This window comes from Chroicocephalus ridibundus, chromosome 3, assembly GCF_963924245.1.
Source record: "Chroicocephalus ridibundus chromosome 3, bChrRid1.1, whole genome shotgun sequence".
NCBI lineage: Eukaryota > Metazoa > Chordata > Aves > Charadriiformes > Laridae > Chroicocephalus > Chroicocephalus ridibundus.
In genome coordinates, this window is record NC_086286.1 from 75,234,833 (window position 1) to 75,248,657 (window position 13,825).

A 13,825-nucleotide genomic window follows, 5' to 3' on the forward strand; every position below is an offset into this window, starting at 1 on the left:
CAATTCAGCGTTACTGACAAGCCAGGACAAATCCTAACTTTAGGGAACTGATGTTTTAGAATATCCTTGGGGTTGTTATGCTTTCCTGACTCACTATCTGTCCAAAGGCCAAATAGCTTTACATGCAATTTCTTTTCACTGGAAAATATCACTTCTTGCCCTCACTCACACCTTGTTGGCTCTCCAGCTAGCTCACAAAACTGATGTGGGACCATAGCTGTTACTCTTTGTATTCTTCAGAGCGATGTGCCAGGGGCTGGAACATCTCATGGAGCACCTCCCCATCTAGTTTTGGGATCAACAGATGCTGTCTTTCAGCATTATTAAACACTTAGAATAGAAATTGCAGTTACAAAATGCTAGAGATGTGACTGATTGCAGCAGAAAGCAAAGCAGAACAAGCTTAATCTTTCACCGAAAGGGTTTCCTCTGTGGTGAAATAAACCTCAGCCCGACTCCTCTTTCTGGCTCATTCACATGCTTACCAACCTGACTGATTGGTTGTCGAAGTTCGGGGATTACCTGGGGAATTGATCCAAGTTAAAAAGTAATCCTATACAAAACACAACACAGAGCTTGGGAACAAAACGTTCTTCTTTGTAATACTGTTGGAGTCCAGGTTTCAGTGAGTCTCAGGCATTATTTTATTTCAGTTATAAAATACCTCACAGGAAAACTTAACATGAACGCTTACATGTGATTAACCTAAGTAGCTCATTCCAGGCTCACGGCCGAGACCAGGTCGGACAGGTCTGGTGAACCACTTCAGTGGAGTAGTGGATTCTTTGGGACTACTGTCACACATAGCTTGGAGATAAAAACCAATTTGGACAACAGTTCAGTGAAAGCTGAGAAAAAAAACCCCAAACTAGCGAAAAGCAAAAGATTTTATTCACTTCTGCTGCCCTGCAAGCTTCCTCAATATTGGTCTTGATAAATAAAAGAAGGAACAGAAATCAAAAAAATCATGTAAATAATTTCAAAAATCTTTCTGGTCTGCATTCACTGTTTCATGAGTTATATTGGTTCTCTAATCTCTCTCTGCGTTAAAGATAAGCAAATATTGAAAGCAAGCCAACCAGCACAGTGTCCACAGGTTCACATTTCACATCTCAGTTAAAAAGGAAACCTGTTGGCTCACACAGCTCTAGAACGACTCACGTCCACTGAGCTGGGAAGCAGTAACACACATCTCCGTGGGCACTGAACGGAGAGCAGAGGAGGTAAGTGTGCCTGAAGTTATTAGAACGGCAGATCCGTGAGTTAAATGATGCTGTATTACCCTCTCAGTAAAATAATAATACTAATCATACGTAGATCTCTTTTGTAGACCATTTTGGCATGCGCTGCCAGAAGGAGTTGCAGAGAACAAGGGGCTAGAGCTGGTCCATGCTTGAGAGGAGGACGGCAGTCCAGAGCAGGGTTATCCCAGTGCTGGGGTGGAAGCCGGAGCCTCACATGGGCTTTTCGGTATCACTGAACAAAGAAATGGGAGTCGTAGCTCTGAGACAGTTAACGAAGCAGAGGAAAAGTGTGCAGTCACTGTGGATGTAGGCGATTAACTGGCAGGTACCTTTGTGTCTGCATTTGGAGAGAGATTTTTGAGATGTGTGTACAAGGCTGGTACGAGAACACCTGAATGTTTATTTTTAATCCCGTCATGTACACTAGAGCATGAACAGGCTTTCCAGGAAACAGAGCAAGGATTTTTTTTCCATGGTATATTTTTTCATGGTGTATTCGTACATCTGTAAGAAACAAGCAGTGCAATAATCTCTGTCCCAAAGTGATATAAAAACTCATGGTTTTGGCAGAAGAGGATCAAGAAGGTTTCTGTATACTGTGCATTGAATGTGTCTCCTTTTTGTTTCCCACAAATTCCCTGCTCTTTCTCCAGTATCAGCAACATTTTTCACTCATTCTCCATATCTTTGCCTTCTTTGGACTCCCCCAGCTTTGTGATCACAACTTGAATTTAGAAGTGTACCAATTCCTTGGCTTCTAAACGTGAGGTTTTCTCCGTTTAGAGCTCTGATTCACTGGGGGTTGTTTCAGTCCGTGAAACGTGGGCTTTGCCGTGAGGCTGAAGCACCTCACAGGCTTTGATGCAGGTGGCGGCTCCCCTCACTCCCCTCATCCCCCTCACTGTCCATCGCTGCCCTCCCTGCCCTGGCCATGGCCCACGTTGCTGGTCCGGGTGGAGGGAGGTGGAGTGCAAGCACAGGGATCGGTACTCCCAGGCAGGTGACACATCTGCCCTCATTTCTTCAGCTGCTGGCCTTTGCAGTAGAACTGAGCTTGTGCATCTCCCAAAGCCAAGGATTTTTTTGTTATCTAATGGTACCAAACAAAGGAGTTAAGATGAGACGTTAAATCTGAATACTGTTGTAAAATAAAGCCACGTGTTTGTGTTAAAACTTGGTAGCACTGCATGCCCAAGCAGTTGTCTAGGTCAGGGCCTGCCATAGTCTTTGCCATGTCTGAGGGATGTCCATGCATTCTCCTGCGGACGCACCTGGAGGTTACCCGGCCCCGTCTGCCCGGGGCAGGGTGGGCAGTGGGTGTCCCCGGTCATGGCAGCAGCCGCTGCGCTCCTCCCCCTGCCCCGCCAAGAAGCCCGTACCAACCAGCCAGCTTGGCTGGCACGTCTCGCGCAACTGGCTGATTCAACAAATCTGAGCGAGGGTGATAGCCCGACGGTGCAGCAATGCTGATTATCCCAACAGTGCAGCAATGCTGATTATCCCGACGGTGCAGCAAGGCTGATGTCCTAACGGTGAAGCAATGGCAAATGCATAAGTCCAAGATGGGATGGGAACGGTCCCATTGCAAGGGGAAGGCAGGGGACTGAAACCCAGACAAAATTCCAGATAGGGAAGTCTCTCTTTCCAAACATATTTTAACCACATAAGACAATGCTTGTCATATCTGAGTCTGGAAGGGAACTTGCTTATGTCATTTCTGCCAAGGCTTGTACAGTGTCCGACGGTACTAATGAATAGTTCGTCTACAGAGCAGGGAGGGAGCGACCTGGATGTTAATCTCGCTGAAATCCACGGATGTATCGTTCAGCTCAAAGACTGCAGAAGACACACAGACCAAAACCTTCAAACCTAGATGCTCCATTTGGCTCTGGCTCAGCTACGAGAGGCAGCCTCCCTCTTCAGTCTCTCTCTTACTCCTGTATCTCCCCAACAGTTTGCTCTTCCCTAGCTACCACAACAGTGGTGATTCATGTCTTTTTCTGGCAAATATACGGCAATGGTGTTAATGAGACACAAGACAACAGTCTCGTAAAACGAGTAGGCCTGTTTAAGAAAATAACACCCGTTCATGCTTACATATTTCAGGTTGCAGAGATTATGCTTACTCTGTGAGAACCATTAGTAATGAGACAGAGAATAAGTAGAAGGAGGCAGAAATTGTAATAAAGACATTCTGAACATGTTTTTAGTCACAACATTCAGAGTGAGAGCTTGGTAATTAAGCTAGCTCTGATCAAGAGCTGCTGACAGCCCAAAGAAAACTCTACAGTCACTCAGATCATAGAGGAATATTCACAAATGATTTCTACATACATTGCTTTTGGTTACATTAGTTTTTGCATGCAAGTAGAATACACTTCTATAGGAGTAAAGGGTATTGCTACACATTTTTTTTTCTTTGTTTAGAAATGTATCTTGAGTGATCTTCTTATGAAAATCTGGATCTTAAATTTCGGTGGATTATTTCCAAAATTTTGCTGAAATGCATTTTGTTAAAATATGCCAGCACCGGATTCTTTGTTTGAATGACTCTGTTTGTTTGTTTGTTTGTTTCTGTGAGATGACAATCAAAGAAAAAGATATAGCTTCATATTTTCTTATTGCAGGTTATTCGCCTATAAGGACAACAGATTAACAATGGAGCCATCAAAAGAATATGTTTTTAAATACAAAGGGTTTTATTTTGGTGCAAATACTTCACCTGAGTACGTAGCTTCCCTAGAGGATTTTGAAATCAAAGATAGTGACATATTTCTAACTACTTACCCCAAATCAGGTAAGAATGGAATTGTTTCTAGAGGGGCGAAAAGTCTGCCTTTATTCAGCTCTCGAACTGCAAAAGTACCTGGGGTTGATAGCTTTGCTTCTAGACCTAGATCGTCTCTGAGTATTTGCAGTGTAGCATTAAGCACAAACCCTGCATTGCCATGGTCTGAACGGCCAAAGAAAAGGTTCCTGCTCGTGTCCAGCCAAATTGGTTTAACTCGTTCTTGGACTCAGCCTTGTAGGTGTACTCAGAGCAAGCTACACACGCAAACCAAACTGACCCCCTGTGCCTCACAAAACACACACAGAGTTGTGGTAGGGCTGGGTGCATGAGTGTTGGAGATGATTGTGGGGTATCTGGCATGATTTGTGGGCTCACATGGAAGGTGGGTTGGGGGTTGCTGCCTCCAAATTACAGCCAAGCAGGAGACCAGAGCAAATGTGAGTCCACGATATATACCTCCTTTCAAGGATGATGACGTACTATTTACCTACGTAGCAATATAGGACACTGGTGTGATGAATTCTGCATTCCTATTTCTGAAGCAAATGCAACTGTGCAACCACCTGGTTTCACTGTTGTCTTACATGAAATCTAAAGCCTTGATGTGCTGTAAAACTGGTCTACGCATTTTTCAGGACTCCATTTCTTTAGTGATTAGTAATTAATGGCTTGATGATGAATTAAGCAGTGATTTATGACTAAAGCCTTGACACCTCTGGTACCAATATGTGCTTGTACTTGCAAGGCCTCTGCTATCCTCCTCTGTCTGTGCTCTTGAGAACCTCTGCTATTTTCCTTTGGTCGTCTTCATCAGCCTTCAAGATGCAGCCTTCAGATAACATAACCAGTGTTTTGTCAGCATACCTCCTTTCCCTAGGGTCACTGAACATCTTGCTGGAATTCACTGTTCCCTCAGGTATTCAGTGAAATAGCTGAGGCAGAAAGACATTCTTGAGTGAAGCCCAGAAGGAGTGGCACGGAGCACCAGGTGTGGTTGTGGGGAAGGTAGATGCGATACAAGAAGCCTGTGGAGGGGTCGTGGGCAACAGAGCGAGGGGACAGGGAGCGCAAGCGATGCTAGCTTGTCATCAGACAGCAGCGGGGTGAGCTGCCCAAGCGAGGCAGAGAGGGAGGATGAGAAGGCAGTAAGGGGTAAAGATATTATGGCACTGAGATGAGCACATCTTTGGAAGTAGGAGTTTCGTGTTGCAGAGTGATGGGCTACCCTAGGACAGGAAGGAGTTGGAAGATGATTTTGAGTTATGAATCACACAGAATGTCACCTCTGTCTCATTCACACCTTTTCCTCTGCCCTGCACCACCATCCTCTTTCTTCCCCAACAGTTATCAATCTAAGGTACCGTCCAATCCTTCTGTTGTATCTCTACCACTACACAGGAAAATTGTCCAAGTTGATTATGCCAAGCAGAGCAAGGCAGTCAGGAGAGCTGTGAAATCACTGGGTATTGTGCCTCTGAATACCTAGGGGTCTGTCTTTTTCTCGCCCAGTGCCTTGACATCTACAACACGCATACAGTCTAATCTCCAGAACCAAGACCTTCCTTCTCGGGTGGGGTCTTCACAACACGGCTTCAGTTTCAGATGCCTTCTTTTCTCTGGGCTTGTTCAGGGTAACCTTAGGCAGTAACTCAATGCTCTTCTGCATTGATTTGAATTCTCTCAAGTGTGGCCCACAGAGATGCAGCAATTCATGTTGCCACAAGAGGGTGAGGACTGACATAATTTGTGTGGAAGTTGAGTATACTGGGTGAAGGAACTGAAGGTTTAGTTACTGGCCATGGCTTTTCTGCAGGGACAAAACAAAAATACGCTTCCCTTCTGCACTCAGCAGGCATGAGGCAAGGTTTGCTCTCTTCAGTGTGTGAGGTTGTACTTATCTTCACAAAGTGAAGCTCATTTTAGCTATGCAGAGGCTCTGTTTACAACAATATCCTATATTTAATTCTAAAAAAACCCTCAAGCGGCATTCAAATAAAAAGGTTTCCTTCTCAGGAACTGTGTGGACTCAGAACATTTTGAGCTTAATAATTCATGAAGGCCACCGTAATGGAACAGAAAATATGGAGACCATGGAGAGAATCCCATGGCTGGAATACAATGTAAAAAATAAGGATTATGCAGATCTTCCTTTGCCTCGTGTTTTTGCCACCCACCTGCCTTACTACTTAGTTCCAAGAGACCTGAGAAACAAAAGAGCACGTGTAAGTGACGTTATTTTTACAATTTCCTTAAAACCAGTCATGCCAATTTGCCTTGGTGAATTGCTCTAAATCCTAACTTTTTCCTCTTTCAGTTCCCCATGTCTCGGTAGAAATATCACTTGCTTTGTGTATGTGGGGAGATCATTTCTTCTGTTTCCTTTTGCCAAATCTCTCAGGCCCAACACTACTAGAGGGAGGGGTGGTGCCTCTCAGGAGCATCTGCCAGGGTCAAAGACTTGCACCGATTTTCCCCTTGTGAAAACGTCTGATTCCAGAGAAGTTATAAGTCTGGAAAAAAGTCTCCCACACTGAAAATATGAGTATTACAGTACTAGTAGTACAGTTTATCGAGTATTCCTGCAATGCATTTAGGAATCCTTATTTTAAATGCATTGGAAGTAATGCGTTTGGTTTTGCTAAAGATAATCAGATGAATTTTCAATTAAGAAGGAATCAAAAGTAGTCATTTTACTCAGTATAGAAAGGCTATCCGAGAGCATGATTCTTCTGTCTCTCCCTGCTAACATTTTGTAGCCTCGTAAAGGCGACGTGCCAGGCTCTATTTTCTCTCCCTAATTAGCCACTAAGTGCTAAGGAGCAGAAACTTAGCAGAAGCTGGCACATGCTGCCAGATGAGAGGCAGGAGGCTGCCCATCTCGCTGGTGGTGCCCAGTCTGTGCCTGAGGCAGCAGCTCTCGTGTGGTCAGGAGTCAGCAGGAGCCAAAATAACCCTGGCCCATTCCTCTTACACGCCATTCCAAATCTGCCTGCATGCTGCCTCTGGCACCAGCACCACAGGCCAGGACTTTAGATCTCAGAGTACCGATGCTGTCAGCACCACCAAAGCTGCGATTTACAAGAAACTGTTCTTCATTTCAGCATGACTGTGACAAAAAGTACCCAGAAAAGTGAAGCTGAATCAACCCAATGGTTTTCTGGTGTTGTTATTGCAGCCTGCCTGCCTTGCACAAGTCACCAGCATCAACGAAGCCTGCAATGTGGATCCCATGAAGGGAGTCGGCCGCAGGCACTGCATGACTGCAACTACAGAAATACCACCACCTATACACAAATTGGCAGCACTACGTTATCCAGAATTTCCTTAACGTGACTGTCACCTTTAAACTGTTGTCACACATTTTTAGTGGGACCTGTATGGAAAACTGCACCGATGGTCAGGGTAATGGAATCCTTTAATATCTCTGAGACTAGTCTCCTTATTGTTTTCCAGGTTATTTATGTTTCCAGGAACCCTAAGGATGTTATGGTTTCTTACTACCACTTCTCCAAATACATGTCCGCAGTAGAGGAAGTAGCAGATTTTAACCTTTTCATGGAGAGATTTTTAGCTGGCAAAGGTAGGATATCTTTTTTGCTAAGGAGCCCAAATCCTATTCCATGACCTCAGATTGAATAGAGATTAATTATATCAATAAATACCAATTATCAGAATCCTCAGCCATGCTGTAACCTGAATCCAAAGCTGCAGAGGCTGTCAGAGCTTGACACCATCTTCTGATGAAAGCTGGTCCAAAGAGAGCAGCGTAGTCACGGCTTTGCTGCTCCCCAACAACATGCAAGCTGCTTATTTTACCTACATTGGATGCTAATTCAGAATACAACCATTATGACTGAAAATCTATTAACACTTTCTGCACTTGGTTAGTGAAGATGAACCCATAAGAACAGACACTGTACAGCAAAGACAGAGAAGTAGTTTTTTGCTGCTGCCAGTTTGGGTTCCGATTGCTAGAAACGAAAGGGGAGTTGCCTCATAGAGTCATAGAATTGGATTGGAAGGGACGTTAAAGATCATCTGGTTCCAACCCCCCTGCCACGGGCAGGGACACCTCCCACTAGACCAGGCTGCTCAAAGCCCCATCCAGCCTGGCCTTGAACACTGCCAGGGATGGGGCATCCACAACTTCCCTGGGCAAGCTGTGCCAGTGTCTCACCACCCTCACAGGAAAGAATTTCTTCCTAATATCTAATCTAAATCTCCCCTCTTTCAGTTTAAAACTGTTACCCCTCATCCTATTGCTCCACTCCCTGATAGAGTCCCTTCCCAGCTTTCCTGTAGGCCCCCTTTAGGTACTGGAAGGCCACTATAAGGTCTCCCCGGAGCCTTCTCTTCTCCAGGCTGAACAACCCCAACTCTCTCAGCCTGTCCTCATAGGAGAGGTGCTCCTGATCATCTTTGTGGCCCTCCTCTGGACCCGCTCCAACAGGTCCATGTCCTTCCTGTGCTGAGAACTCCAAAGCTGGACACAGTATTCCAGCTGGGGTCTCACGAGAGCAGAGTAGAGGGGTAGAATCACCTCCCAGAACCTCACATTATCTCACAAAGACTGTGAGCATGCAGCCCTCCAATTGTCAAAAAATATTATTTAAAAAAAAACTTTTTCAAAGACCTAAATGACTGATAATTTTACTGTTTTACTGCTAGCTGTTAATAGCTTTTTTCTCTCTTCTTCCCTGACCACCCCCCGCCCCAATACTTTCCCTTGCTAAGTCCTTGGCAGTTCATGGCTGGATCACGTTGCAGGCTGGTACAGTCATGCAGAGGATTTCAATATACTCTTCCTTACCTATGAAGAAATGAAAAAGGTGAGATCAATTAGTATCACTGATTTCAAAATATTCTCTTACTATATTGAATGCATTTTCAGATATCTCTTTATAATTACACTTTATATTGGAAAGTGCTGAATCCGTTGTGGAAGTAGATTCAAATTGGAACTTCTGAGAGGGGAAGTCATTTGTCTCATTCGTTCAGGGTCTTATCAATTGCTAGACAATGATTAGGTAAAACACTTTCCAGTATGATAGAAGTTATCTTCACTGCCACCCCAAAAACCCCTTCCTGAAATAGTACAGAACAAGACTTTTGCAAGTATCTTCAACAGGAATGTTGTGCTCCTGGGGACAGTTCCACTAAAGGAAAGAAGCGCTGAAGAGGCAGGGCTTTAAAGTACTTGAGTCGAGCTCTCAAGTTGCTGACCAGAAGTTTCCTGCTTGGTGGCTGCCCATGCCTTTGGGCGACTCCTTGTTTCTCTGAGGTGGCTGCCCTTCTCTTCGTGGGCAAGGCCCAGAGGCCCCCAGCCATGGCAGCGCAGCCCACATCACATGCCGCTACACCAGTTCCTCGGGCTTTGGAGCCTGGGCTTGCTCAGGTCGAGTCCCTCGCTAGGACAAGATAACTGACAAGAAGGCCACGGGTTGAGGACCTTCACAGTGACAGGAGCGATTCCAGGGGTGACTTTGCCAGGGCAGTGAACGCGAGATGCAAACTGGGTTTGCAGCGTGGGGAGCAGAACCCAGAATTCCCTGTTTCCAAGGGCACGGTGCTGCCGTGAGTTACAGCATCACTGCTCTCCAGTACTCAACTGATGCAAGCAAGGCAATGCTCACATAAAAATGATGGTCAGTTTTGCAGCCAAATACTTGTCCTTTATTATCCTGTATTCCACTACTGTATGCATTTAGTTCTTTTGCTTCATCCATACTCTTCAAAGTAACATTATTGCAGGATCTCAGAAGTGCTGTGCTGAAGATCTGCAACTTCCTAGGCAAGAAGCTGAGCGAAGAGGAAGTGGACAGCGTTGTGAGACAGGCTACCTTTGAGAACATGAGAAAAGATCCCAGAGCAAACTATGAGAACCTGCCAGATGACCTTGTAGCAAAAGACAAGGGCAGTTTTCTACGAAAAGGTAAAGTGGAAGCAGTCCAATGCAACAACCATTCGATCAAACACTTCTTGGTATGAGATTATCCTAGGGTTTCTGGTCTCAGCTGGAACGCCCCATTTTCAGAGGGAGAGTTCAAGTTAGTGGCAAATTACATTTATAAGAACAGTTTTATTGCTGTGTCGTCAGTGATGTTACCATATTTTCCTGAGGATTATACAAGGTAATGTTTTACTGATTGTAACACAAGTTATAACAGGCCTGTCAGATACAGGAAAAGATTTCAGGGTTGTACCAAGCCAGAGGTAAGATGATACTTTTTTTTAACTGTTTCTTACTTTTTAAGGCAAGAGTCACCTTAATTGGGTGAGTGTAGACCTTCTTGATCAACTACCCTCCAAGCCCACACACGGCTGCCCTGGGCTCCTGGGCATTGCTAAGATGTCCTAACGCTCCGTGTAGGAGGAAACCTCCAAGGATTAAAGAGTGAAGCACTGACAGAAAAAACAAGAGGTGTTGTTTTTAATGATTTCCTCTTCAATCTCAAAGGAATCTGGTAAAACACCAGAACAAATGAATCGAATGACTTTACGAGCAGTCAGAATTATAGGCCTATGCTGTGTTTTATTCACAGCACCTAGATTTGGAAGCATGTCCTCAAAAGAGCACACAGAGCCTCACTTGGCAGCCCAGCAACAGGGGGATGTTGAGGAAGCCGGTAATACTTCCCAAGACTAGCACTCACTGTTTGCTGAGGGCTTCAGAGAGGTGCACATTCTGCTTCTCACCTCCCTTTGCTGCTGTTTTTTTCCCCAGGCACTGTTGGAGACTGGAAAAACATCATGACAGTGGCACAGAGTGAAAGGTTTGATCAAGTTCTGAAAGAGAAAATGAAGATCCTGCCCATCAAATTCATCTGGGATATTAACGATGAAATGTAGGCTGCTTTTGAGTTTCATCATCTTTTGGTGTTTATACTGGGCGGACATATCTGAAGTTCTGGAAGAAGAAAATACATATCTGAAGTTTTGGAAGAAGAAAATACATCCACTTTCAGCTCTGTTATAGAAATAATAACAATGACAACTCAGTCAGCAAAAATTGAGTTGTCCGTGGAAGCTACTCAATTCCACCAGTTTCTGTTTGCAATTTTACAAGGTAGTTTAATTAACTTTCTTAGTAAACCGACTTACGTTCTTCATGTTTGCTTTTACTTTCATTGGCTATAATAGTACCAGAGTCATAGACAACCAAGTGAGGATAGATTGGTGCCGATAAAATCTTTCTGAAAAATATCTTACTTTTTCATGAGGCTTTTTTTTGGTAGAACCTTCAATGTCCAGACTGGAAGTAAGATTGACCAGCTGTGGTATGGTTACGCTTTAGAATCATAGAATTGCCTAGGTTGGAAGGGACCTTTCAGATCATCGTGTCCAACCATCAACCTAACTGACAAAAAACATCACTAAACCATGTTGCTAAGCAACGCTTGTATCCCTCTTTTAAATACCTCCAGGGATGACAATTCTGCCACTTCCCTGGGCAGCCTGTTCCAATGCTTGAATACCCTTTCTGTGAATAATTTTTCCTAATATCCAGTCTATACCTCCCCTAGTACTTGAGGCCATTTCCTCTTGTCCTATCACTTGTTGCGTGGGAGGAGAGACCAATCCCCACCTCACTACAACCTCCTTTCAGGTAGTTGTAGAGAGTGATATGGTCTCCCCTCAGCCTCCTTTTCTACAGGCTAAAGAACTCCAGCTCCTTCAGCTGCTCATCACAAGACTTGTTCTCCAGACCCCTCACCAGCTTTGTTGCCCTTCTCTGGACCCACTCCAGAATCTCAATGGTTTTTTTGTGGTGAGGGGCCCAAAACTGGACACAGTACTTGAGGTGGGGCCTCACCAGTGCCGAGTACATGGGGACTACCGCTTCCCAAGTCCTACTCACCACTCTGTTCCTGATACAGGCCAGGATGCTGTTGGCCTTCTTGGCCACCTGGGCAAGATAATATCTCACCTTTGATATGCTTGAGTTCCTGTTTCCTTCGTGAACACTGATACTCAACCATTTGCTATTAAAGTGACATTTTTGTTGCATTCTCTGGTGTGGCCTATTGACTGAAACACTTCACTGCATTGTCTGTTACGGTTCTTAAGGTCATGTCTGACAACTTGACAATATTTCAAGGAATTTTCAATTACATGAGAAAAAACACAAGCCATAGTCATAGCGGTTTTCAAGTGAATGTCCACTCTATCATACCCGATGATCTGTTAGACCTACTGATGTAAAAACTGACCAGCCATCCACGACTATGTTCTTCCTTATATATTCATTGACTCACTATCATGGTTTAACCTGGCCATGATTCAACTCCACACAGTGCCTTGTCGATGGGCTTCCCCTGAGAAGATAAGTACAGAGACATACCTCAAAATGTTTTTCTATCAGTAAGTCAAAAAATAGTTGCAAATCCAACAACTCCACTCCTGACACACATCTGGTCTGCAATATATTCACCTTTGTAGACAGTAATGCCTTTTATGTTGCTTACAAAGGGAGGTCCAACTCTCCCATATTTTTCAACTCTATCCATTGAAACTACCCAGAAACTAGAGCTGTAGTGCCTCCTCTCCCTATGTATGCATTGTTAAGTCTCTGACGGATCTCCAGCATTTCCCCACCCCCCTCCAACAACCTTCTGTCCCTCTCAGCAGAGCCTCAGGCAGGAGGGCAGAAGGAAAGGACGTGATCTGAGGAGGAAACATTTTGTTCTGACTTTTTTTTCAGACACCAACCGCACTTCCCTGGTGGGGAAGGCAAGTTTTGGATCCTCATCCCTGCTTCCTGCTATGACGTCTACATGATCGAACTATGGTGACTGCTTTTGGTTGCTATTAAACCAGTGTCCTACCAAGTAGCCGTAGCAGGATGTAACTTCTAATTTCAAAAACATTTCAAATAATCATTTTGATTTGAACAAGAGCATCTAACCTTTGCTTTCTCATAAAATGTTTCAAAATTGTAAAATCCTTCCAGTTCACATAATGGCTTTTTTTTGTTTATTTCCATCGCGTGCCCCAAGGCACCAGCTCTTCTCATTTTCAGTTCACCCCTTTTAGCCTTCTGATGCATTTTACCTGCTTTTTACTGGACAGAATTACTTCATGCACAGCATGCTGTTAGCTGCAATTAGGCAAAGGTGATGTCATATAATTAGCCTACAAGATGGTTTCCATGTCCTTCAATGGTACAGCCAGACCGCCTTTCCTTCTGGAACTTTGCATCCCTGATACCAAGCAAATAAGTTACAAAAAAAAAAAAACAAACTCAAAAAAACAACTTTACGTGACTTACGTAACCGCTGCATCCCCTAACCTCTGAGCGTGAACTTCCCCAAAGGGCACCAGTGACCTTTTCCACCTGTACATATTTACCAGAGAAAAGGTAAAACTAGTTCAAACTCAGAAGCCTAACACAGGCCTTTTGCTGAATTTGCCCTAAGTACAAACAGAACATGTCCTGCTTCCAAGCAGGACTTTGATCTTTACTCTTTTCCCAATGACGGGAAGTCCCAGCAGAGTAATAAAAGCCACCTAAATCTCACACGATGCTGTATACCACAGCCCAGTGGTATCAGCTCACGCTATCAGTTCCAGATTTCATTAACATGCAGTGCAATGGAAAATCGAGTTAATGGCAATAAATGCAATGATGTTGAAGAATTGAACCTGAAAAGCCTCTCTCTCCTACTCCGAGCCAAGTTACAAGGCACTTCAGGACTAATTAAAAAAAAAAAAAAAGTAATAGTATTGCAGTCCCTGTCAGATTTTGCAGCACGAGAGAGAGGACTCGCACGACAGCTCCTCTCAGGATCTA

The 13,825-nt window shown here is 44.3% G+C and overlaps 1 protein-coding gene across 1 annotated transcript; it reads left to right on the forward strand.

Moving 5' to 3' along the window:
• The first annotated feature begins 1,076 nt into the window (after nucleotides 1-1,076).
• LOC134513287 (amine sulfotransferase-like) lies at nucleotides 1,077-12,033 on the forward strand. The gene is made up of 7 exons (XM_063329739.1): nucleotides 1,077-1,223; nucleotides 3,872-4,041; nucleotides 6,049-6,257; nucleotides 7,489-7,615; nucleotides 8,770-8,864; nucleotides 9,787-9,967; nucleotides 10,760-12,033. Exons 2-7 carry the CDS (start codon nucleotides 3,903-3,905, stop codon nucleotides 10,882-10,884), a joined length of 876 nt encoding a protein of 291 aa, XP_063185809.1. The 5' UTR covers nucleotides 1,077-1,223; nucleotides 3,872-3,902; the 3' UTR covers nucleotides 10,885-12,033.
• The last annotated feature ends 1,792 nt before the right edge of the window (nucleotides 12,034-13,825 follow it).